Raw genomic sequence first — 26,669 nt, forward strand, 5'->3', positions numbered from 1 at the left:
CGTTATAGCATGATGTTCATATAGTTTTATGGCTTCTTTTTTTTGCATTAGGTGTTGCATAATATTAGGAAGCATTCCATGTTGCATATGCATAAATTTATCTGTGATCTTTGAATGCTATTGATATTGATGATGCTGGACAGAATTGCTTTATTAATTATTATTGAATCATATGACATCATGTTAGAATGCATATGGTTAGGGATATCATGAACCCAATGCTACGGCCCTTACCAACAGGGGAGAGGTGTTGGATAACCCATGGTAGGTCCGATGTGTAATACCGGAATGCCATTCACTATCCTAGGTCCAATTTGTAATACCGGAATGGGAACAAACAGTAGGGTTAGCATTGGGGGTTCGTTGGCGTCAGATGTGTAATACCTGAGCTGGCGGGTCCCCACCGTGGTAGAGTGGTATCGCTCAGGTGATCGAAGTCTGGTTTGTGTTTCTAGGACCGAGGATATCATACCTACTATAGTAGCATTTATACCCCATGAGGCTTAGTATTGATGTTAGGAGCATACTTAGTTTTAGGTCATTCATCATGGACTATTTGCATTTGCTTGTGTGTTTCATTTGCTGAGCTCAGTGGAGCTCATCCCTCGGTATACCTTTATTTTAGACATGGCAGCTGGCTTGATGGTGATGGATGTGGAGCTGGATGGGCACAAAGATGTACGTGACGATGATAGCTGTACTTATTGGCTATTGCTTGAAGTTGTTGGGTGATGGTATTTTTTTGATCAACTTAAGAGATTTCCTTTTATGTAAGTTAACCTTATTGGATATTATGTATATATACATATAGGAATGATTGTAAAGCTTAGATCATCAGTATGGTTAAGTAAATACTTATGTTATCATTTAGTACTCTATTACTGAAGTTATAATAGTATTTTGATCTTCCGCTGCATTCTCTGATTCTTTTATTGATCGTTATGACTGTTAATTGTGAGGTAGGCCACTGAATTGTGATCCTAGTGGTTTTGGGAATGTCTGGATATTCAGTCACATAACCCGGGTCGAGTCAGGGTGGGGTGTGACAATTACACTGATTAAGTTTTCTCTGATACAGAATCAGAACAAAAACTAACTAGTACCTAGGGTTGCACAAGAGAAGAAGAAAGGGGAGAAGAAGAGAAGAAAGTGAGAGAGAAAGTGAGCAGGTCAATTGGGAAAAGAATACCCCAATCGGCTACTAAGAAAATATTTATAATAATGCAAATTCTGGATATTACAACTAAGTCCCTATGTTATGTATATTTACACATAAGCCCCTAAATAAGAAATTATCACAGAAAACCCTCTGCAGCACATAATTCTTAACAAACTACATTATATATTCCATTTTCTCTGTTTACTCTCTTCTTTTCTTTTCCCCTGATGTCAGCTAACCATAGATACTGTTTTAAGGTATTAATTCATGCTGTTTCTAGTTTTGATTCATTATACCCCTGGTTCTGTAGTCTCCTTATCTGTTCTGTGTGATAAGGGCTAATGTGTCCATTCCAAGAATAAAGTTGCAGCATCAGATACAAATACTTAAATGAAGTTGTCTTGTAATCTTCATCAGTTTGATCCATCTGTATATTCTTGTTATGGTGTTGGTTACTTAAGTTCATAAATTTTGGCTATTGGTAATTATTTGATTGGTATTCATTAGGGTAGAGCTTTGGTGAAGTGTGAAGTTTGTTACTATCATTGGAAGCACAAAGTAGTTTTTGCAGTTGTTGTGTCTTGATACTTTCTAGTTTCTAATCTAGTTGTTGTTATATTTATTTGGACTATAGGTTTGGTTACCTTGGGTCGCTAATACTTCAAAGATGTTATTTAGGGAAGTAGGTTGAACAAATCTGAGTTATCAAACTGGTTTGCAAGCAATCAGTTGGACACTGAACTAGGAAAAGTTGTGGTAAGGCACACTTATGCGCCCTGTTTCTAAGTCTGAACATATGCCGTTAAGTTGTTTTGGTAATGAAGTCTGCTTAACATTTCTTACCTTTTACTTTACAATTGCAGGTCAAACCAGCAAGGGCAGGGTCAAGCATTGGTGTTACTGTTGCATACGGTGTTGATGATTCCCTTAAGAAAGCTAATGATATTATTTTAGAGGTATTTTTCTTTTGGTCTTCTAGTAGAACTTGCTAGGAACCTGTAATATGTGAAGAAAATACGTTTTGTTACAATTGTTCGGGTTGTGGTTGACAGGGAATTGATGATAAAATCCTTGTTGAAGTTTTTCTTGAAGGAGCAAGTGAATTTACAGCAATTGTCCTTGATGTTGGTTCTGGCTTTGATTGCCGTCCTGTGGTTTTCCTCCCAACTGAGGTTGGTGAACCATAAATATTGTATGTTCTCATTTCATTTCTTTTGTGGTTGTTACTGAATGTTTTCATATTTTCCTTGTCAGTTCCAACTTTGCGATGAATTATCTGCAGGTCTTTGCTTAAGATAAATCTGCATAATCCTAGGGTTTATTTTGGTGTAAAATCTTGGTGCTGCCATAATTTGGCTTTGTTCTTATATTGTGAACAGAATGTCAACATGGACCTATTGGGATTCCCCAACGAACAAATGGATAATTGGGGGGGGGGGGGGAGAATAGAATTGGAGCAAGTTCTCTGTACTCATCATTACAACAACAACAACAATAAACTCAGCCTTATCCCAACTTAATGGGGTCAGCCGCATGGATCCAAACACACAAAGTAGATAAAACTGAGGTCTAGACAAAATAAGGGAATGAAGAGATGGAAAAAGAGGGATGAGAAATGAGATGAGAAGTGAAAAAATGAAAAATGATAAAAGAACGATGGAAAATAAAAGAAAAGTGAAAGATAAAAGTATGAGGAAAGAGGCACAGCCCAGCAAGTCGGGAGAATCTCAGCTAAATAGGGTCTGCCACATGGATCCTTGCCCTCCAATAAGCTCTATCCGAGGTCATACATGGTACAAACCTAGACTATTCATGTCTTTCCTCATCATTAGCTTATTTAATTTAAATAAGAACCATTTGTTAGTAAGCCTAAAGCTACAAAAGAGTGATTGAATCATTCTACATGGATAGCATCAATCAATGGTATTGGTAGGTATCCTTTGGCAGTGACCTCATTTAAAGCAAAAAGAATAAAAAATGGACATATGTTGTCAAGTAATACTAATACCGAATGTTCGTAATATTTCTTATTTTGATATAGTGGAAGTGTTTTTCCTCAATGGATAAGAATTGATTTGCTTTATTGATAATAAATAAGTAATAAATGTAGAAAACACACACACACACACACAAGAAAGAGAAAGCGAGAGAGAGAGAGAGATTTCCTGATTTAATGGATGAGTAGGACTTATTTTATGGCATCGATGATTAGGTGGAGCTTCAATTCCTAGGCAGTGCTGATGTTGGGGAGAAGGATGCGATTTTCAATTACCGGAGGAAGTATCTTCCAACACAACAGGTGGGGGCAGAAGTGTATCTATACAACTAGCCTAATGAATTAGTTAATCATGTATTGCTATATGAAAGATTTACTATTTTACTTTTTGCTTACTGTTGATTGTTATTTCTGTTTTCCTTTTTTTGTGCCACGATACACTTCATTTATTTTACAATCAGGAGTCTGGTCAGTAGGGAATGACAATTCCTGAACTATCCATCCTGCCTGCCCAACCTAATAATACAGGGATCATATCATTTTAACCTGATAATGAAGAAGTTATGTGTGGGTTGAGTATTTAGTTCTTACCCTTGGTGTTCAACTTGCCATTTTACTGAAGAAATCTACCACTTTTCTTGGTTAGGGCTACATTTGTAAACCAAATAAAATGTGTTCAGTTGGGTTGGGACTTAGGTGCTTGGCTTTTACCTTATGTGGTCAACCTGGCCCAACCACAGCAAATTTGCGAATAATTTGGCAAAGACTTGGTTCCGCAAATATCTCTACTAAATCTGAATTGATTTGAGAAATTTGCAAAAATTCACGAATTTGTGAAGTCCAGAATAATTCGGATTCTGAAAATTCAGTCCTTAAAAATTGTTCAGAAACTGAATAATTTGGTCTGAAAAATTCGGAATCTTTACAAAATTACAATAAAAAGTTCAAGAAAATGGATGAAAATTATATAATGTTTGCAAAATTTCAATAAAAAACTAAGAAAAAGGGCCAATTTTTTTGGTTCTGAAATTTTCACTGATAAATGATTAATTTCCAAGTGAATCCAGATCCAAATTTCTTCCATTCGTCCACTTTTTTTTTTCCCCTTCCAAATTTTGGTAGCATTTTCAAATTGGTGAAATGAATTGAACCCAAATTATTCTACTTCTGAATTATTTCTGAATCCGAATTTGTTAACTAGGGTCCCAAACCGACTGATGCCACCCATACTGTTTAGGCACAGGTCCACAATCAACATTTGCCCCCTCCAGCCAGAACTCTTTTGGGCCCAGAATGATGTTCAAGAATGTTAGTCAAATGCTCCCTTGGGCTAGAAGTGGTTGTCAACGACTAATTTTTATGGAGGAGGTCTGTCATGAACAGTTATTTTCCATATGAATACACTTTTTTATCATGTAAACTGTGCCAGATTGGACCTTAATTGCACTAGTAAGTAGGAGTGCATGGTACAGTATAGAGGTGCTAGAAGAAAAATGAACAGACCAGAAATGACTTGGGGGAGAGTCGTGGGAAAAGACATGGATGGCCTTGGGCTAACAGCAAATGACTTAAAAAAGAGTTGAATGGTGGAGCAGGAATTTTGTAGACAATCCAATTTATTTGGGATTAGGCTTAGCTTGGTTGAGTTGAAACTGTCCGAGATTCATACTTTTCTAAAAATGCTGTATGTGAATCGTCTTCCTTCTTTCATAGGTTACATATCACACTCCGCCTCGTTTCCCAACCGATGTTATTGAATGTATACGAAAAGGAGCATCTCTGTTATTTCAGCAGCTTGGCCTATGTGACTTTGCTCGAATAGATGGTTGGTTTTTGCCTCCTTCTGTTCATATCTCTCCATCTTTGGAGATGGGTAATAAGTTTGGACGGGCTGAATCGGGTACAGTAGTTTTTACAGATATCAACCTGGTAAGTTAAGCATCTGTGATTTTCTTCTAAGATTTATGTGCTGATATGGTTCGTCACTTACACCAATTTATATATTGTCTTTTCTGGAGTTAGATTAGTGGGATGGAGCAGAACAGTTTTTTGTTTCAGCAAGCTTCTAAGGTAAGTTCTCTTTCAATTTCATATTCTACTAAAGTTATAAATTTGTTTTTTGATAAATAAAACTAGGAAAAAGGTTATATGCAAGGCCATGTACGTACACGGTCATGCCTTCAACCGTTGGATGGGAGATGTGTTATTACACTTCTGCCCCCACCCCCATCCGATGGTTGAAAAGCACAACCATTCATGTACACGGCCATGCATAAAACTGGGTCCATAAAACTAATAGTGTTTATTAGCCTTCCACCTGGTGGCTCGTACATCAAATGATGTTTAAGTGGTAGTAAATAATAATACTGTGCTTCGGGTCATTCGGTCCTAGGTTCTTGCTAGCTGACACCTTGTGCTTCGGGTCATTCGGACCCAGGTTGGTGATGGTCTCTCCACTTACCTTTGGCTGGACAATTGGCACCCTTCGGGGATTCTTCTCCATCAGGTCACTCCCCGCTCTATTTATGCAATGGGTCTTCACAGGCTATCTTTGGTTGCTGATATTCTTGATCAGGATGGTTGGGCTCCCCCACCCTCTGGCAACTCTCTTAGCCTTATCTGGAGTGAGCTCCCCTCTATTCCAAGAAGGCCTACTGCCCGAGGAGATTGTGTTCTTTGGATAACAAACAGATCTGGCCTCTTCTCTTCTAAGGAAGCTTGGAACTACATTCGTTTGAAAGGCCAGCTGGTACCTTGGCGCAAGCTTCTTTGGTTCAAGCACCACATTCCTCGCCACTGTTTTACAGCTTGGAGGGTTTTCAACAACGTCTCCCAACCCAGGCTTTTCTTGAGCCGCCGAGATCCAAGTCTCTTCTCGCTGCCTATTGGAACAATGTCAAGACTTGAGTCATCTTTTCTTTGAGTGCCCTACCGCTACTGCTATTTGGAAAGGCATCCTCCTCAAGTGCTGGCCGGTCCGTAGAAGAATTTTCCCCTTCTCTAGAGAGTGGATTTGGGTTGATATGATCTTCGCTGGCTACTCTATTTGTGATGTGGTAGGGAGGCTGGCTTTCTGTGCCACTATCAACCATATTTGGATGGAGCGTAATATCAAGAAATGGACCTTCAATTCTCGTCCTTACCAAAAGATTTGGGATTCCATTTCCTTTGAGATTAAAGCAAAGTTATCTCTTGTCCCCCCCTCTAGTTGTTTAGACTCCCCAAGGAACAGGCTCATTGTTGACTCCTGGGGCCTCTCTAATGTTTCTCTTGTTTCTTCAGCCTCTCCTAGGTAAGGCTTTGGCTGTTTGTGTTTTTCTTGCCCCTAGGGGCCCTCTGTAATTCTTTTCTTCTCTTCGGTAATGATATTATTTATTCACCCAAAAAAAAAAATAATAATATTGTTCAGTTTGAATATATGACTTGGATACATGGTGCTTCACCTCCTAGATGTGGGAACATATGCATAGTCATATATGCTGCTGAACTCAATGAAGTTTTCTCCCTACTATTGTAGAGAATACATTTAATCTGAGGGTATTATTTGTCATGTTCAGATTTTCCTGTCTATTCATGTTGCCTCATGCAAGGTTTTAAGTATCGGTAGGTATCGTATAGGTAACGGTGGGTATCGATACGATATTTATTTTTCAAAAAAGTTTGTATCGACTGATACAGTCTGATATGGGGCCGATATAGTCTGATACAGTTCGATATGGGACCGATACAGTCCGATACAAGTAAGATACGCCTCCTTTAAATCTGCAAAACAGAAGCCGTGAGTGAGATATGAAATTGAGAGCAATTGAAGGCCTTAGAAACTTCTTCTTCTCTTCGATATGAGTTGAAGGAAATTGTCTAACATAAAAGACTCTAATCTTCACCATTTCAAGAAGTTTTGGGGACTTACATATGTTGAGATGTGTTACCCGATATTAGAAGGGTATTTTTGGTATTTTATTTATGCTTTATTTATGTACTTTTGAACAAGGGTAGAATTGTAATTTGGGCTGTGACACTGTTCATGTGAACAAGGTCGTGAACAGTGTTTCCTTTGTAGTCTCTTTTATTATTATTATTATAAATAGAGAGCTTGACTGATCTCATTGATCATTCAAGCCATTCATGAAATTCCTGTTTTGTTAACATGGCATCAGAGCCAAATACACTCTGATCTAGGTTTTCAAAACACACCTCTCTCCCTTCGATTTTTTTTCTCCTTCCCTCCATCAAGCTTCTTCCCTTCTTCTTTCTTCCTTTCTTTTGGTTCTTCTTCTCCCATTAGTGCAGCACTACTGAGGTGATCGTAATGATCTAGCTGCTGCCCCAACATACCTTCTTTTTTCTACCTTTTTTTTTTTTTTGGATCGAGTGGAGCTGAAGAACTGTCTGCGATTTGAAGATTCCTAATTTTTTTTGGAGATCAGGCCTCTACATCTGTTTTGGCTGCATCTTCTATTGTGGGATCTTTATTTGATATTGTTGTCAGCCCCTATTCACTTCATCAGATTGGTTGAAGACCCCAGCCCCTTATCGATCTCTCTTCTCAGGGTTTTTTTCAAAACCCTGACATTAATCGATCTTGGGGTTGGGCTGCTGGTTCCTGCTGCATCTGATTGGCACCCTTGCTGCCTTCATTCGACATCATTCCCAGCCTACGTATCTGAGATTTTTCGCTCCAATGCAGCCCTCTTCTATTGGGGGTCGATTCTAGAATTTTTTTTGGATATTTTTTGGCTGTTTGTTGCTTCATTGAAGATTGGTTACCTGCTGCAATGACTGGTTCAGATTCTTCTTCGGCCTCTTCTGGCATTGATGGCCAGCCCTGGACTGATTTTCTTCTCCTTGCTGCCCCAATCAAACTTGATGGCTCTAACTACCTGAAGTGGTCTCGGTCTACCTATTTGACAGTAGCTAGCCGTGGCCTCACTGGCCATCTTCTTGGGACAACAATTAAACGAGTGGAAGAGGGTTCTCAGCTCAACAAGTGGTTATCTAATGATGCGATGGTGATGTCCTACTTGATCCATTCTATGCAAGGGGATATCTCAGACAATTTTATTCTACTGGACACAGCCCATACTATCTGGAATGGTGCCAAAGAGACTTATGGTTGCACGGGGAATGATGCACAGGTCTGTGAGATTAGAAAGAAGGCTAATGCCACTACCCAACAGGAGCTCTCTGTCTCTAAATACTATGCTACCCTCAAGAACATGTGACAGCAATTGGATCATTACTCCGACTATCAACCCTCTACTGCCACTGATCTGGCTGCCTATCGCAAACACGTTGACAAAATACGTGTCTATGATTTTTTGGCTGGACTAAATATGGAGTTTGATCCTATTCGGGTGTAAGTACTTGGGTAGTCCCCTTTTCCATCCCTAGAGCGAGCCTTTGCCTTGGTTCATAATGAACAATCTCATCGGGCTGCTATGCTGCATTCCTCTATTGTTGATCAATCCGCCTTGCAAGTTGCTTCCAGTACTCCTTCTCTTACCACTACTGCTGGTGGTACTGCTGTCCCTAAAGGTCCTGTCAAGTGTGAACACTGCAGCAGGCTCTATCATACTAAGGCTCAATGCTGGAAGCTCCATGGGAAGCCTACTGATTTTGAGGAAAAGAAAGCCCATGGGAAGTTTAAGCCCAAGGCTCATATGGCTGATTCTCCTACTACTGCTGTTGCTGCCCCTTCATCTGACATTGGGCTTACTCAGGATGAGCACTTAGCTTTCCGTCGCATGCTACAAGCCTCTTCCGCTGCCTCCACTACGGCATCTGCACCTGCTGCCCCTCCTGGTTCTAATTTTGCCTCAGGTACTTCAGTCAGTAGTCTGTGTGGATCGGCTGTATCCAGTCCTTGGATTATAGATTTCGGTGCCACTGACCACATGACTGGCTCCTCCCATGTATTTCATCTTTATTCTCCATCTTCTGGCAAAGACAGTGTTCGAGTAGCTAATGGTTCCCTTTCTCCTATTAATGGGAAGGGTTCCATACGCTGCTCACCTACCCTTTCATTAAAATCTGTTTTGCATGTTCTATCCTTTTCTACCAACCTTCTCTCTATTAGTAGTCTAACTAGAGATCTGCACTGCAAACTGACTTTTTTCCCTTCTCATTGTGTCATACAGGATCTGGAGACCGGACACACGATTGGGGGTGGTAAGATGCAGGGTGGTCTCTACTTACTTGACTTGGGTCAGCCTTCTACTTTGCATTCGGCTTCCTCTACAACTCATCATTTACAGTCCACCTCGTCCCTTGACCTTCATCTGTGGCATTGTCGGCTTGGTCATCCATCCCTTAGTACTTTGTCTCTTTTGTTTCCGCGTTTGATTAAGCATTGTAATAGGAATGAGTTTTTATGTGAGGCTTGTGTTTTGGCCAAACAGACTCGTTCCAGTTGTTCTTCATTAAATAAAAGCAGTGAGACTCCTTTTACTTTGGTTCATTCTGATGTGTGGGGCCCTGTCCGTTGTACTTCCCTTTCTGGTCATCGATAGTTTGTCTCGTTTATTGATTGTTATGCTCGTGCCACTTGGGTGTACATGATGAGCCATAAAAGTGAGGTCTTCCGCTGTTTTCAGTTATTTCATCGTATGATTCAGACCCAATTCAATGCCACCTTGCGCATTTTACGCAGTGATAATGGCAGAGAGTACATGGAGGGTCAGTTCTAACTTTATCTGGCTGTACATGGTATTGTCCATCAGACTAGCTGTGTTGACACACTTGCCTAGAATGGGGTTGCTGAAAGGAAAAATAGACATCTCCTTGAGGTAGCCCGGGCCATTATGTTTGCACGGCAGGTTCCTTCTCACTACTGGGGTGATGCCATTCTTACCGCTGCTTATCTCATCAATCGTGTGCCTACCCGTGTCCTTGATGGTCGTTCCCCCGTTGATCTCCTCCAGGGTTCCTCCTCCTTTGTGGTTCCCCCCAAAGTTTTTGGTTGTGTTTTCTATGTCCGCAATCATCATCCTCATGAGAAATTTGATCCATGGAGCATTCGGTGTATTTTTCTGGGCTATTCTGCCACCCAGAAAGGATACAAGTGTTACCATCCGCCTTCATGTCGTACTTTTGTCTCCATGGATATTATCTTCCATGAGTCCTTGTCATATTATTCCCAGACACCTCTTCAGGGGGAGCAGGATCAGGGTTTTGAAGATGTGTCTGTTATTCTTCCGGCTTCTTTTCAGGGGGAGCCCTCTGTAACTTCAGCTCCTACAGTGGCTCCTATTCATGGGGAGCGTAGACCAGTCAGTCAAATCCCTGTTGATAAGGTATATACCCGGGAGCGCACAGGACAAGTTGAGACTACCACCACCACCATACCACCTACACAATCGTCTGCACTTGAGCCAGATCCAGACCCTGCTACATCATCTGGTAAGGATCCTTCCCTTGACTTACCTATCGCTGTTCGTAAAGGCGTTAGGTCATGCACCCAACACCCCATCTCCAATGTTGTTTCCTATGATGCTTTATCTCCTTCCTATCGTGCATTTGTTTCTTCTCTTTCCTCTTTTTCTATTCCTCAGAAATGGATGGAGGCGATTGCAGATCCAAAGTGGAAAGCAGCCATGATGGAAGAAATGACGGCCTTACTTAAAAATGAGACATGGGAGCTAGTTGTTCTTCCTTCGGGTAAGAAACCAGTCGGGTGCAAATGGGTATTTGTTGCCAAGCAGAAGCCAGATGGAACAGTGGATAGATATAAAGCCAGGCTTGTGGCCAGAGGCTTCACTCAGACTTATGGGATCGAATACCAGGAGACATTTGCCCCTGTTGCGAAGTTGAACACTGTCCGGGTCTTACTGTCTTGTGCTGTCAACTTTGGCTGGGACCTACAGTAGTTGGATGTAAAAAATGCATTTCTTCATGGGGAGTTGGAAGAGGAGGTTTATATAGATGTTCCTCCGGGTTTTTCCTCTGACAAGACCCATGGGAAAGTTTGTAGGGTTGAAGCAATCTCCACGGGTATGGTTTGGTAGGTTTTATAAAGCCATGGTCTCCTGTGGATACAAACAAAGTAATGCTGATCACACTTTGTTCATCAAGCGAAAGGGAGAAAAGGTCACTCTTCTCATAGTTTATGTTGATGACATAGTTGTGACTGGTAATGATACAGATGAAGTTTCTCACCTGAAGGCTTTCTTGGGATGGGAATTTGACATAAAAGATCTAGGACAGCTAAGATATTTTCTTGGGATTGAAGTTGCCCGTTCTCCAAAAGGCATCTTTCTCTCCTAGAGAAAGTATGTTCTAGATTTACTATCAGAGACTGGTTTGCTTGGTTGTCATCCTTGTGACACTCCCTTGGAAGCTACTACCCGTCTGCAAGAGAAGGATGGTGAACCGTTGATAAGGGCAGATATCAACGATTGGTGGGCAAGCTGATTTATCTCTCCCACACCGCACGAGATCACGCCATTCTTTGTGAGTCTTGTGAGCCAGTTCATGCATGATCCTTATTCCACTCACATGGCTGCTGTTCTTTGTATTCTCCATTACTTGAAGTCAGCTCCAGGAAAGGGGATTCTTTTGTCTCCTTATGACCATCTTCGCATTGAGGCTTACACAGATGCTGACTGGGGTGGTAACCCTGACATGAAATCTACCTCTGGCTATTGTACTTTTGTTGGAGGAAATCTGGTCACATGGCGGAGTAAAAAGCAAAATGTTGTTGCAAGATCTAGTGCTGAAGCTGAATTCCATGCTATGGCCCAGGGCATATGTGAGTTACTATGGTTTCAGAGTTTACTCCTTGATATCCGTGGTTCTGTTCATCTTCCAGTGATGTTGTACTGTGACAACAAAGCAACAATTAGCATTGCCCACAATCCAGTGTAGTATGACCGTACCAAACATGTGGAGATTGACAGACACTTCATCAAGGAGAAGTTAGAGAGTAGGCAGATTTGTATCCCTTTTGTGTAGTCTGGAGATCAACTGGCTGATGTCTTCACCAAAGGGTTGAGTGGGAAGTTGTTTTATCCTAGTCTAGTCAAGTTGGGCATGTGTGATATCTATGCCCCAACTTGAAGGGGAGTGTTGAGATGTGTTACCCGATATTATAAGGGTATTTTATTTATGCTTTATTTATGTACTTTTGAACAAGGGTAGAATTGTAATTTGGGCTGTGACACTGTTCACGTGAACAAGGTCGTGAATAGTGTCGTGAACAGTGTTTCCTTTGTAATCTCTTTTATTATTATTATTATAAATAGAGAGCTTGACTGATCTCATTGATCATTCAAGCCATTCACGAAATTCCTGTTTTGCTAACAACATAGTTCAAATCACATCGAAATAGATTTGGGCGAAAAGTGGTAATGCTGCAGATCTCTTTCTCTCTCTCTCTCTCTCTCTCTCTCTCTCTCTCTCTCTCTCTCTCTCTTTTGTTATGCATCACTAGATAGATAAAAATGATTCAAATACTTGCATCAAACTGATATATTTACATATTGCATAAACTGATATATTTACATATTGCATCAAATTGATATTTGGAATGACCTTCTATCCATCCAAAGAAGACTGCCTTCTAGAGGTGACTGTGTCTCCTGGACAGCTGATGGTTCGCTGAATTTCTCCTCCAAGGCAGCTTGGAATCTTATCCGATCCAAAGGCCCTTTGGTTGGTTGGAGGAAGCTCCTCTGGTTCAAGCATCATATTCCGCGCCATTCCTTCACTGCTTGGAGAGTCTTCAACAACTGTCTTCCCTTGCTTTCCTCCGCAGGCGTCACATACAAGTTACCAATGCTTGCTGCCTTTGCTGGAACAGCTTGGAAGACTCGGATCATCTTTTCTTTGAATGCCCGACCTCCAAAACCATTTGGAAAGGTATTCTAGCTAAGTGCTGGCCCGCCCAGAGAAGAATTCTCCCTTTCTCTAGAGAATGGATTTGGATAGATATGACTTTCGGAGGGGCTTCTATTTGTGACACTGTGGGGAAGATGGCTTTCTGTGCTGCGCTAAATCACATTTGGATGGAGCGAAATATTAGGAAATGGACCTCCAATTCTTGTTCTTATCAACAGATTTGGGACTCCATTTCCTTTGAAATCTCCTCCAAACTATTGTCAGCTCCTCCCTCCTTTTGTTCTGACAACTCAAGGAACAGGCTAATTGTTGTCTCCTAGGGTGTCCCAAATGTTTCTTTCTCTTCTTCAGCTGGGCCTAGCTGATTTTCTTTAGCCGTTGGCTGTTGTTTCCCCCTAAGGGGGCCCTTGTTTCTCTTTTCCTTGGTAATGAATTCATTTATTCACCCAAAAAAAAAAAAGATGTTTAATGCTTCAAAACTGTATTTTATATGTATCATAAGCACATCCATGCATTTCTTGACCATTTCTCCCGTATCTTGAGCGTATCTTGTCTCTCTGGTACGATACAATATGATACGTCTCTTAAAATCACCCTTCCGATATGATACCCGATACCGATACTTGAATCCTTGGCCTCATGTACTCAAGAGGGGCATTTTTAGTCCATGCACTTCTCTATACAAATAGTTAGAACCAGGAGAATGATCATAAGAGCTCTTTCTCTTCTTCCTTCATAATCCTAGACATTAAATCTTGCCAAACAACTTGCTTCAGAGATCAACTGATCCAAGGTGATTTATGCTGATTGCTTGAAGGCTAGGGGGCTTGTTGAAATCATCAGTTAGTGTGTCTGATGTCACCTGCTGTTTGGATGAGGTTTCCAAATGGAGAATCAAAATCAAGGACTGAAAACTCTTGATCTTTGGAGTATTTATTATCAAGTCTCAGGAGATGTGGGAAAGAATTAGATTTCCTATAATTTTCTTCCGAAGAAATCTTAATTACTGGGAGATTGATTTAGTTCAGTGCAGACAGCAAGAAGATGATAGTCTGATATGGAAGTGGGAGAATTCAGGTCTTTTACCTTAAAGTCTCAACTGGAAGCTATTATACACCTCCAGGAAACTTTCTTTGTCAGCTGTTTTGGGCAAAAGATATCCCACAAAAGTTGAGTTGTTCTTGTTGACTGATATGAAGACAAAATTATAACTACCACTCACCTCATTTGTAGAGGTCATGAGCTTTCTGATGTCTTTTTTGTATCTGAACAGTTGGATGAGATGTGTTTAAAAAGCCTTTGGGTAGTGGGCAGTTCGATTATATTTGTAACAAGCTGAGTATGATTGATATATATGCTCCAGCTTGAGGGGGAGTGTTAGAAGTGTCGTGTGATGATGTGGGGCCCATTAATGGGTCTTGGGATTAGTGCCTGGCGCTAATACCGAGAGCCCTTATGGGTGTCGATTTTTATGTTCTTTTTCTTTTTGGGTTTTCCTACTTTGCCCAAGCCTATATATATTTTTGTATCTCCCTTTATTCATTAATTCAATTGACAGCATACGGCTGTGTGTTCTTCTTCTCCTTCTCTCTTCTCTTCTCTTCTCTTCTCAGATTTTCGCAGGTAACACAGTTTAAACTGAATAAACTCCAAAATGGAAAAAAACGGCTACAAAAGGATCCAACTTTAGTCAAGACTTTTTAAATAAAAAAGAACATCCCAGTGCACGAGGCTCTCGCTACTGCAGGGTCTGGGAGGAGCAAATGTACACAGCCTTACCCCCTGCTTCGTAGTAGATTTTGTTTCCAAGTTTTGAACCCGTAACCAACGGGTTGCAATAGCGCCACTTAACAGTTGCACCAAGGCTTGCCCAAGACTTTTTAAAATAAATAAAATTTAAAAAAATGCAAAAAATGCTAAAAATGAATAATCTTATCCTAAATACAACTCTTACAGAAGCATTTCCATGATATAGCTCTGCTAACGGGAAAGCTAAAGTGACCAATTATGTTCAGAAAGAGGGATTGAATAGTGGCTGATCATGAGGAAGCCAGGAGTTGGTCCAATTAAAAACTAGAGGCTGTTAGTTATTTTTTATGTTTTACATACAATTCTTCTTTTGATATTTTTTCCTCATTGTTGAGTTATGTAACCCGATAAAGTTATTTTTGGGTTTTTTTCTTTATTTATTCCCTGTTGTAAGCATAGTTGTCTATACAGGGACAGTATTGTAATTCTGCCTTATAAGTGAATGTTATAAATGAAGGGGCTGAGTGTGAAGATCAATTCACTCAAGCCATTCTCTTATTTTCTGTCTTGCTAACATGGTATCAGAGCAGAACTCTAAAACCCTATTTTGATCCAAGGCCAAAATCCCACCTCCTTCCCTCCATCGTTCTCCTCTTCTTCTTGGTTCTTTCCCTTTACCTTAGGGAAGCACTAATGAGGTGATCTTACGGTCTAATTGCTGCCCTTCAAACAACCTCATCTTCTTCATGACATAAACCACATTTATGCCAGATAGTTGCTGCCCTTCTCTTTGCGGTTTTGCAGTTTTCCAAGTTTTGAAGATTCAGCCTCGATACCTGCTGTAGAATGATCATCTCTTGATTGGAGCTTCCTTTGCAACCCTAACCAGCAACTATCAACCTTTCCCATCCCCTCTTTGCAGATCCTAACCTCTAATCGACCTTTTTTTTTTTGTTTTTTTGTTCAAAAACTACCTCCAATCGATTTCTGGGTTTGGACTGCTGGGCTGCCTATTGGTGCTACTTTTTTTTGGAGCTATTTACTACCCTCACAAGCTTCCCTCGATCTCAGTTTCAGACATTGGTTGTTTTCCCTTTCATGGCATCTCTAATCTCAGCTATCGATTTCAGCATATAAGGGTGCTCAACAGGTGTTTGATGAATTGCCTTTTATAGTTCTCCTTCTCTGATTGGTGTGAAATTTTGAGGACTTCTTCCATCATCATTGAAGAGTACTCGATCAAGTTTTCAGCCTCTTTCATTAGAGATTTCTTGGGGCTACTGTTGTTACCTTTTTCAGCAATTACTTTCTTGTGTTGGTGCCTTTTGTTGGAGCATTTCTTTGAATCATCATGACAGGTTCAGACTCCTCTTCTACAACTTCTGGGCTCGATGGACAGTCCCGGACAGAGTTCCTTCCCCTTGCTGCTCTTATCAAGCTTGATGGGACAAATTACCTCAAGTGGTCTCGGACTACCTACTTGACCATCGCTGGTCGTGGCCTTACTGGCCATATTCTTGGCACTAACACCATGCCGGCTGAAACTGGTTCTCCGCAAGAGAAGTGGATGTCACATGATGCTATGGTGATGTCTTATTTGCTCCACTCTATGCAACCAGATCTGTCCGATAATTTCTTGCTTCTGGAGACAGCCCATCAGATCTGGAGTGCCGCCAAGGAGACTTACGGACGTGTTGGGAATGCTGCTCAGGTATATGAGATCCGCAAGAAGGCCCATGACCTCACTCAAAAGGAGTTGTCTGTCTTTGCGTACTATGCTGCCCTCAAAAGATTGTGGCAGAAATTGGATCATTACTCCAACTATCAGCCCTCTACACCTACTGATATTGCTGCCTACTGTAAACACTTCGACAGTATCCGTGTGTACAACTTCTTGGCAGGTCGGAATGTGGAGTATGACCCTATTAGAATGCAAGTGCTGAACCAGTCTCCCTTTCCTACACTAGGGCAGTCATTTGCCATGGTTCATACAGAGGAGACTCGTCGGGCTGCAATATTACATGCTCCTACTGTTGCAAAATCAGCCCTACAGACTACTTCTAGCCCCACTCCCATTACCATTACTGATGGTGGTAATGCTGCCTCCAAGGAGCCTGTCAAGTGTGAACTGTGAACATTGCAACAAGCTTTATCACACCAAGGCTCAATGCTGGAAGTTACATGGGAAGCCTGCTGATTTTGAGGCCAAAAGGGGTTGTGTGAAATCCAAACCCAAGGCAAATCTTACGGAGTCTTCTACTACTGCCGCTGCTGCCCCATCTACTAACCTTGGATTTACTCAGGATGAACTCCTGGCTTTCCATCGCATGCTACAGGGGACGTGTTGGGAATGCTGCTACCATGGCTTCTGCACCTGCTGCATCTTCTGGTTCTCACTTTGCCTCAGGTACTCCAGTTAGTAGTCATTGTGCATCGGCTGTCTCAGTTCCTTGGATTATAGACTCTAGTGCCATTGACCACATGACTGGTTCTTCCCATGTGTTTCACCAGTATTTTCCCTGCTCTGGCAAAGATAACGTTCGAGTAGCTAATGGTTCTCTTTCCCCTATTAATGAAAAGGGCTCCAATCGCTGCTCTCCTACCCTTAAATTAAATTTTGTGTTGCATGTTCCTTCATTTTATACCAATCTTCTTTCCATTAGTAGTCTAACAAAAGATTTGAACTGCAAAATAACCTTCTTTCCCTCTCATTGGTTTATCCAGGATCTGGTGAAGGGGCACACGATTGGGGGTGGTAAGGTACATGGTAGTCTCTACATACTTGACACGGGTCAGACTTGTTCACCAACAGCTTCATCTCAGCCTTATCAGTTACATTCAGCCACTTCTTCGGATCTCCATCTATGGCATTGTCGGCTTGGTCACCCTCCTTTTCGAACTTTAGCTGTTTTGTTTCCTCCGTTGACTAAAGATTGTAAAAACGATGAGTTTTTATGTGAAGCCTGTGTTCTGGCTAAACAGACTCGTTCTACTTACTCTCCATTAAATAAAAGAAGTTCTTATCCCTTTGCTTCAGTTTATACTGATGTGTGGGGCCCTGCCCGTTATGTTTTTGTTTCTAGCCATAGATGGTTTGTTTCCTTTATTGACTACTTTACTAGGACCACTTGGGTGTATATGATGTCGCATAAGAGTGAGGTTTTTCGATGTTTTCAGCTATTTCATTATATGGTTCAAACCTAATTCAATGCCACCTTAAAAATTCTGTGGAGTGATAATGGCAGGGAGTACATGGAAGGCCAGTTCCAAAATTACTTGACTGAAAATGGCATCCTTCATCAAACCAGCTATGTAGACACCCTGGCTCAGAATGGCGTGGCTGAAAGAAAAAATCGACACCTTCTGGAAGTGGCTTGGGTGATTATGTTTGCACGGTAGGTTCCTTCTCCATATTGGAGTGATGTTGTCCTCACTGCTACCTACCTCATCAAACGTATGTCTACTATCCTTGATGGCTGTGCCCTTGTTGTCCTTCTCCAGGGTTCTTCTTCTTTTCTGGTCCCCTAAAAAATATTTGGTTGTGTTTGGTATGCTCGCAACCATCATCTTCATAGCAAGCTCGATCCTCGGAGTGTTCGGAGTATCTTTTTGGGCTACTCCGCTACCCAGAAAGGATACAAGTGTTATCTCCCACCCTCTCATCGTACATTTGTTACCATGGACATTGTCTTCCATAAGTCCCTGGCATATTATTCTCAGCCACTACTTCACGGGGAGCATGATCCAGTGCTTGAAGATGTGTCTGCTCTTCTACTAGCTCCTATTCAGGGGGAGCCTTCATCTCCAGAACCTCCAATGTCAGCCCCCATTCCTATTCAGGGGGAGCGTAGACCTGTGAGTTAGATTTCTATTGATAAAGTCTATACCCGGATACACAAAGAGCTAGTTGAGACTACCACTGTTGTAGCACTTATCCAACAGTCAGAACTTGATCCAGATCTAGACTCTGGTACATTACCTGGTAAGGATCCCTCTCTTGATTTACCTATTGTTGCCCACAAAGGCATTAGGTCCTGTACCCAACATCCCATCTCCAATTTTGTTTCCTATGATGCTTTGTCTCCTTCCTATCGTGCATTTGTGTCCTCTCTTTCCTCTGTTTCTATTCCTAAAAAATGGTAGGAGGCAATTGCAGATCCAAAGTGGACAGCAGCCATGATGGAAGAGATGACAGCCTTGTCCAAAAATGAGAGGTGGGAGCTAGTGGTTCTTCCTTCGGGCAAGAAACCAGTAGGTTGCAAATGGGTGTTTATTGTCAAGCAGAAGCCGGATGGAACAGTGGACCGATATAAGGCCAGGCTGGTGGGTAAGGGCTTTGCTCAGACCTATGGGATTGATTATCAGGAGACATTTGCCCCAGTGGCAAAATTGAACACTCTTCGGGTTTTGCTGTCATATGCTGTCAATCTTGGCTGGGATTTGCAACAATTGGATGTGAAAAATGCATTCCTTCATCGAGAGCTGGAGGAGGAAGTTTATATGGAGGTTCCTCCAAGTTTCTCTTGTGGCAACTCATGGGAAGGTTTGCAGATTGAAGAGGGCATTATATGGGCTGAAACAATCTCCTCGGGCTTGGTTTGGCAGGTTCCATAAAGCAATGATCTCTGTAGGATACAAACAGAACAATGTTGATCACACCTTATTCATCAAGCGAAATGGAGATAAGGTCACTCTTCTTATCGTCTATGTGGATGACGTAGTGGTAACTGGCAATGATGCAGATGAAGTTTCTCACCTGAAGACTTTCTTAGGACGAGAATTTGAAATAAAAGATCTAGGACAGCTTAGGTACTTCATTGGGATTGAAGTTGCCTGTTCTCCCAAAGGCATCTTTCTCTCCCAAAGAAAATATGTTCTGGACTTACTCTCAGAGACTGGTTTGTTAGGATGTCACCCATGTGACACCCCTTTGGAGGCTACTACTCGTGTACAAGAGAAGGATGGTGATCCTGTTGATAAGGGGTGCTATCAACGGTTGGTGGGAAAACTAATCTATCTCTCCCACACTAGGCCAGACATTGTACTTGCAGTTAGCTTGGTCAGTCAGTTCATGCATGATCCCTACTCCACCCATATGTCTGTTGTTCTTCGTATTCTCTACTGCTTGAATTCAGCTCCAGGGAAAGGGATTCGCCTATCTCCACATGATCATCTTCGCATTAAGGCTTACATAGATGCTGACTAGGGTGGTAACCCTGACAGGAAATCCACTTCAGGCTATTATACCTTTGTAGGAGGTAACCTTGTCAAATGGTGGAGTAAAAACAAAATGTGGTGGCTCGGTTCAGCGCTGTAGTAGAATTCCATGCCATGGCCCAGGGCATACGTGAGTTATTGTGGCTTCAGAGCTTACTCCAGGATATTGGTGGTTCTGTTCATCGTCCAATGATGTTGTACTGTGACAACAAAGCAGCGATCAACATTGCTCACAATCCAGTGCAACATGATCGTACCAAGCATGTGGAGATCGACAGACACTTCATCAAGGAGAAGTTAGAAAGTGGGCAGATTTGTATACCTTTTGTGAAATCGGATGATCAACTTGCAGATGTATTCACTAAAGGGTTAAGTGGAAAGTTATTTCATCCTAGTCTAGTCAAGTTGGGCATGTGTGATATCTATGCACCAACTTGAGGGAGAGTGTTGAGTTATGTAACCTGATAGGGGTATTTTGGGTTTTTTTCTTTATTTATTCCGTGTTATAAGCATAGTTGGCTATACAGGGACAGTATTGTAATTCTGCCTTATAGGTGAATGTTATAAATGGAGGGGCTGAGTGTGAAGATCAATTCACTCAAGCCATTCTCTTAATTTCTGTCTTGCTAACACTCATAATAGAGTAGTCAACTTATTTGTTGCTAACAATTCTACTTTTTTTTATCTCATGTTTAGATGTTTATTATTCTATGATTAAATTCTGTTGGGTAGTTGCATTTTAAAATGGTTGTCTTATAGAGATAAAGAGGTGAGACTGCAGATATCAATCAGGTGCTTTATTTTGCAATTGTGGACCCTGCTTTTTTTTTTTTTTTTGCTAACGAGGGTATCCAGGCCTTCGGCTTGACTATTCCCCCGGGTCCGTGCGAGCCCCGCAGTCATAGGACCGGGTCATTCAAGGATTTAAGTGGAAAGCCAATTAAATCCAAGGTGAGTGGCCCCAAGCTGGTAAGAGAAGTCGAACACAGGTCGCCTTTCGATTGACACTGCTTAATCTATTAGAAGATAAGGAAAAAGAAAAGCTCCAATTAATATATTTTATTCCTTAAATTACGCTCCAACATTTTTTAATCTTTTTTCATGAATCAACTCTTCTGCTTCTGAAAGTTGTCACTTGGTAGTTTCTTACACCATTACATTATGGTCATTGATTTGAGACAAGATACTTTTCATGCGTTACTGACGGATGTTGTTATACTTGTTTCTAAATCTAATGGTCACAATTAAATGCATTTTACTTGATTTCCCAGATCATTCTTGTTTCTATTCTGTCCTATTTCTTTTTATCAATTATCCATTTTCTGCAATTGTTTTCTAAGGTTTTGTTCTTGTGTCCAGGTTGGATTTTCTCATTCTAATATCCTCCAAACTATTATCCAACATGCTTGCTTGCGGTTTCCTGGTCTTGCATCATACGGTAATTCATCAAGTGCATTGCCTCGACAATCAAAATCCTCACAATGTGCTGAAACACAACCCAGTCGCAAAGCTCGAAAAGTTTTCGTCATTTTCGGAGGTGAAACCTCAGAGCGCCAAGTATCTCTAATGAGTGGAACAAATGTTTGGCTCAACTTGCAAGCATTTGATGATGTAAGCTTATGGACAACTTGCTGGTAAAAAGGATGGAATTGTAGACATTTTCTTTTTGTGAACAAGTGTTTAGGTATTGCATACAAGCATACTATTCAGCACATGGTTTTAGTGAGAAAAATAATTTTGACCTTAATGCAGACCTGTTAACAGGAGTAGGGTTCCTTGGTGTTTCAACTTAGCATAGTCAATATGAAGCAATTTGGTGAGCTCCACAATCTAGAATGGAATCTAGAAGATCACATAGGCTGGGACCACTCTCTGAACCAGTATCTGAATTGAAATTTTGAAGGAAAAATCAGAAAACTGGACAAAACTAAAAAATTAATGCATTTTTAGAGGGAAAAAGTTTTTCAGGTATTACCAAACACTACCTACACCTGTACTTAATACCACTTATGAGTAATTAGTTTTAAATTATCAGAAATTAAGAAAAAAAGAAGAGAAATGTAAAGGGACTGGAAAAGAAGAGTTAGAACTGATCAAGGACAAGCCGGACTATGCTGTAACTGTAGAAATAGAGTCACCCAGTCCTGGTTGATAGTACCAATCCATAAAAGTACTCTTTTAATGGTGCTTGAATGGTGTTTGCAGAGAAAACTCAAGACAGAGCATGTTACATAGTTGGCCAATAAAGTGATAACTAAACTGGTAAACCAGAGCAGATTATAAGAGAGACTAATAACAGAAGTATAGCTTTTAAATTTCAAGGCAAGTTATGAGTCGAGAAAGAAAATATGATAGGAACATGCTGGAACTTGAACCCAAAACAGGAGATCTGCCCAGACTTAAGGCTGATTTGGTATAATTTCTATTTCAATTTCAGATTGATTTCATGAAAATACTCAACAAATAGTTTTTGGTCAAAAAATTGAAATTGTTTTGGTTGCATCAATCTGAAATATTTCAAGAATAAGAAATCCATTTGGTAGTTCAATTTCTGAGGAGATTTTCTATATTTCTTTGGGAGAGGGTCGTGGTGGTGGGGTGGTGGCAGTGATGGTGTTGGTGGTGGCAGTGGTGGAGGTAATGGTGGCCGGGGGTGGTGGTGGTGGTGGTGGTGGTGCAACCATTAGGAGAAGAAGAAGGGTGGTGGTCTAATTTTTACATGAAATTACTACTTTAACCATATGCTCATTAAAGAGCAAGGTAGAAATCAAATGAAATAGAAATTCTAAAATAGGTTTCAACCTATGTCAAAATTTCTATTTCACTGAAATAAGGTGTAAAAATCAAACCAAACAATTTCTGAAATAGAAATCATACCAAATCAGGCCTTAGTGACGAGGAATAAAAGAAGAAAGGAAGAAATAAGAATTGAGAGAAGAATATAAGAGGAGAATTTTGGAAAGAGAACATCTGATAGAAGGATTCAAATTAACCAAGAGGAAAAGAGTGAGAACCAGTTCACACGACTGGCAACTCAGCAGCACATGAAGCTCAAAAATTCTTGTATTAGTTCAACTCTATTGAATCAATGGGGTTACATGCATATATACATTTGTAAAAGACACAGACTAAAACCCCTAATCATATTCTAAAACAGAAACAAAGTTTGAACCCAACTGATATCCAATATCTATCGACAGCTAAAACTCCCATATAATAATAATTGTCAGTATACAAAAATATCCCCCAATAAAAATAAAATACCCTAACTACCGCTTGTGTAATTGGAGGCCGTTAGGCCTGGTTCTCCTTGGCCAGGGCTTCCAAAATTGGTCTTGTTTGTCTATCCAGGCTAGTGCAAATACATCACACTTCCAATGATTTCATGTATATTATTATATGAGGCTTTGGGCGTCCTTTTGATGTGCTCTCTCTCTTCCTTTTTTTTTTTTTTGAGGTATTAGTATCTGTTTTTATTTTAAGCCTTTGGGCATGTTTTTTAATTTCTTTTATTTTCCTGGAGGAATCTGCATAGTAGAAAATGAGCCACTTGATCAATTTATCAAGTTTTATTGTCGATCTTTTTTTCTTTATTTTTATTAAGATTAATACATCTTTTTTGGGACAGGAAATATATATTATTTTATTCCCCCCCCCAATCAACCCACCTACCTGGTGAAGCAGGAAACTCTATCCCCTGACCTACTGGGAACCCTGCTGCCCAGTGGCAGAGTACCATCAACTGCAGTAGCAGTTGTTCAGATTAATAAAAAGGGCTTACGCAGTGCACAAGGCTCCTGCCACTGTGGGGTACCGGGGTCTGGAGAGGGTCATAATTTATAAGCGTTACACCCGCTTTTAAGAGAGGCTGTTTCCTGACTCGAACCCATGACCACTAGGTTGCAATGGAACAACCTTACTGTTGCACTGAGGTCCACCTCAGTTGTTCATATTAACATGATATAATACCGAAAATCTGTTGATGTGCAGAAAAATGTACAATATGTTAGTGAGTAGGGTTCATTGCTTGTGTTTACATATTTCTTCTTTGTTCTATGTATTTGTAACAGTAAGATATTTTTCCTTGAGAAATACCTTGAGCCCTTTGAAACATAGTCATTAATTGCCTAATCCTCTGCACTATGCTCTGAGGTTAAATGTGAGGTCAATCACAAAAGAGTAAAAAAAACACCAAAAGAGTCTTTTTCTTCATAAAAATGATCGACAGCCAAGTTCTTCTGTTGTGCACCTCACATATATCAGTGATGCTGATTCTTCCTCTATCTGTTCCGTCTATTGTAAGAAAAAATATATTTTGGTTTAACTTTCTTTTTCTGTTTTCATTGGTATCTAGAAGCAACAAAAAATTTCGGGTACTGCTCTACTCACACTGATGAATGAACATCTATAATATGCAAACTTTTGGGTAGCTATGTCTAAGGACATTCTTGAGAAATTTCTCTCATCCATTGAAGGAACTTCTGAATTTCCATTTAAGTTCATGCAGTGTTACCAAATCCTAGTGTCATATTGGCTGTTATATAATGTCAAATTAGACACTGCATGCATGTAGTCCAGTCGACCAGTCCTCACCCTTTATTGTGATGATATTGGTTGTTTCCTTCATGAGATTTGGCATTTTTGCACTTGAATCCTTTTTCTAATTGAAATGCATTTCAGGAGTGGTTATATCTGACGATTGGCGAATCTGATTGTTTCAGCTTGAAGTAACTCCATGTTTGCTTGCCCCCATAAATGGATATTCATCGATTATTAATCAAGATAAGAAGGATATTGATTTCCTCTCCAAAACAGTATGGTCATTACCGTGAGTGTTTATTTTTGGTTCTTATCATAACTGCATTGATGTGCTATTTGTAGATGCAATTTAGAAAAAAATTATTGTTCCAATTTATACACAATTTTTTCCCCTCTTTGTGTTCATTATAAGTTTTATTTTATTTATTTTTTTGGGGGAGAGTGAAGTGGTAGAAGTTGAAATACTTTAATGCAATTCAGTGAAGTGTGCTGGTTACTCACTACACATTGTGTTTAAATCTTTGGCTTTTGTTCATTTTATTATGTCAAGTGGCTGAACTAAGTTAATTAGCTTGATAATTGCAGGATTAAAATATTTAAGTCTCCTTAAACAAAGTTGCAAAATTAATTTTGTTAACAAAACAGAATATGAGAGAATGCTTGGATGATTAATGATCACCCCCAAGCCTGTATTTATATTGTTGAAAATAAAAGACAGAATTACATGTGAGCAATGTGGGACTAAACCCACATAATTGAAATAAAAATAAAACAGTAAAAAAGGTCCAGACCCCCACGGTGTTCGGGCCCATATAATCTAACGCTCCCCCTTAAGTTGGAGCAAATATGTCAATCATGCCCAACTTGACTAGATTAGGATGAAACAGTTTTCTGGATAATCCCTTGGTGAAAACATCAGCAAGCTAATCAGCAGACTTCACAAAGGGAACACAAATCAGCCCTTCTTCCAATTTCTCCTTGATGAAATGCCTATCCACTTCAACATGCTTAGTGCGATCATGTTGTACCGGGTTATGTAAAATACTGATTGTAGCCTTGTTGTCACTGTACAACATCATAGGAAGACGAATAGGAACCCCAAGTTCTTGTAGCAAGCCTTTGAGCCAAAGTAACTCACCAATGTCTTGTACCATAGCATGAAATTCTGCTTCGGCACTAGAACGAGTAACCACATTCTGCTTCTTGCAACGCCCAGTGACAAGATTACCACCTATAAAAGAACAATACCCAGAGATAGACTTGCGACCTGTAGGACCAGCCCAATCAGCATCAGTGTACGCCTCTATCCGTAGGTGACCATGAGGAGACAGGAGAATGCCCTTTCCAGGAGCTGACTTCAGGTAGTGAAGGATACGAAGAACAGCCTCCATATGAGAAGTGTAGGGATCATGCATAAACTAACTCACAGTACTCACAACAACAGCAATATCCGGACGTATGTGTGTGTGAGATAAATCAACTTCCCCACTAGTCTTTGGTACCGGCCTTTATCAACAGGTTTACCCTCTTTTTCCTTGAGACGAATAGTAGCATCCATAGGAGTATCTGAAGGGTGACATCCTAGCAAACCAGTTTCAGCCAATAAATCTAGGACATACTTCCTTTGGGAGAGAAAAATGCCTTTAGAAGATTTGGTAGCCTCAATCCCAAGAAAGTACCGTAGCTTTCCTAGATCTTTAATCTCAAACTCTTGGCTAAGAAAGGACTTCAATCGGCTGATCTCATCGTCATCATTGCCAGTGACCACTATGTCATCAAAGTAGACTATAAGAATAGTGAGTATTCCACCAACCCTTTTTATAAAGAGAGTGATATCAGCATTACTCTGCTTATAGCTTGCAGAAATCATAGCCTTGTGAAACCGGCCAAACCATGCTCGAGGTGACTACTTCAGCCCATAAAGTGCAAGCTTTAATTTACACACCTTATCTTGGTTTTTGTCACAAGAAAACCCTGGTGGAATGTCCATATACACCTCCTCATCCAGTTCTCCATTGAGGAAAGCATTCTTCACATCCAACTGTTGTAATTCCCATCCAAGATTGACTGCACAGGATAGCAAAACCCGAACACTATTTAGCTTTACAACAGGGGCAAAGGTCTCTTTGTAATCAATGCCATATGTATAGGTGAACCCCTTTGCCACGAGTCGTG

At 40.6% G+C, this 26,669-nt stretch overlaps 1 protein-coding gene across 1 annotated transcript in view; it reads left to right on the top strand.

The window, feature by feature from the left end:
* The first annotated feature begins 627 nt into the window (after positions 1-627).
* Positions 628-26,669, top strand: part of LOC122647633 — an 82,007-nt gene continuing 55,965 nt past the window's right edge. The window contains 9 exon segments of the mRNA XM_043840986.1: positions 628-697; positions 1,827-1,915; positions 2,023-2,115; positions 2,212-2,331; positions 3,372-3,458; positions 4,869-5,084; positions 5,178-5,225; positions 21,315-21,566; positions 24,677-24,783. Of these exon segments, the coding sequence (XP_043696921.1) occupies positions 628-697; positions 1,827-1,915; positions 2,023-2,115; positions 2,212-2,331; positions 3,372-3,458; positions 4,869-5,084; positions 5,178-5,225; positions 21,315-21,566; positions 24,677-24,783 (1,082 nt within the window).

Source organism: Telopea speciosissima, unplaced genomic scaffold, assembly GCF_018873765.1.
Source record: "Telopea speciosissima isolate NSW1024214 ecotype Mountain lineage unplaced genomic scaffold, Tspe_v1 Tspe_v1.0099, whole genome shotgun sequence".
In the NCBI taxonomy this organism is placed as follows: domain Eukaryota; kingdom Viridiplantae; phylum Streptophyta; class Magnoliopsida; order Proteales; family Proteaceae; genus Telopea; species Telopea speciosissima.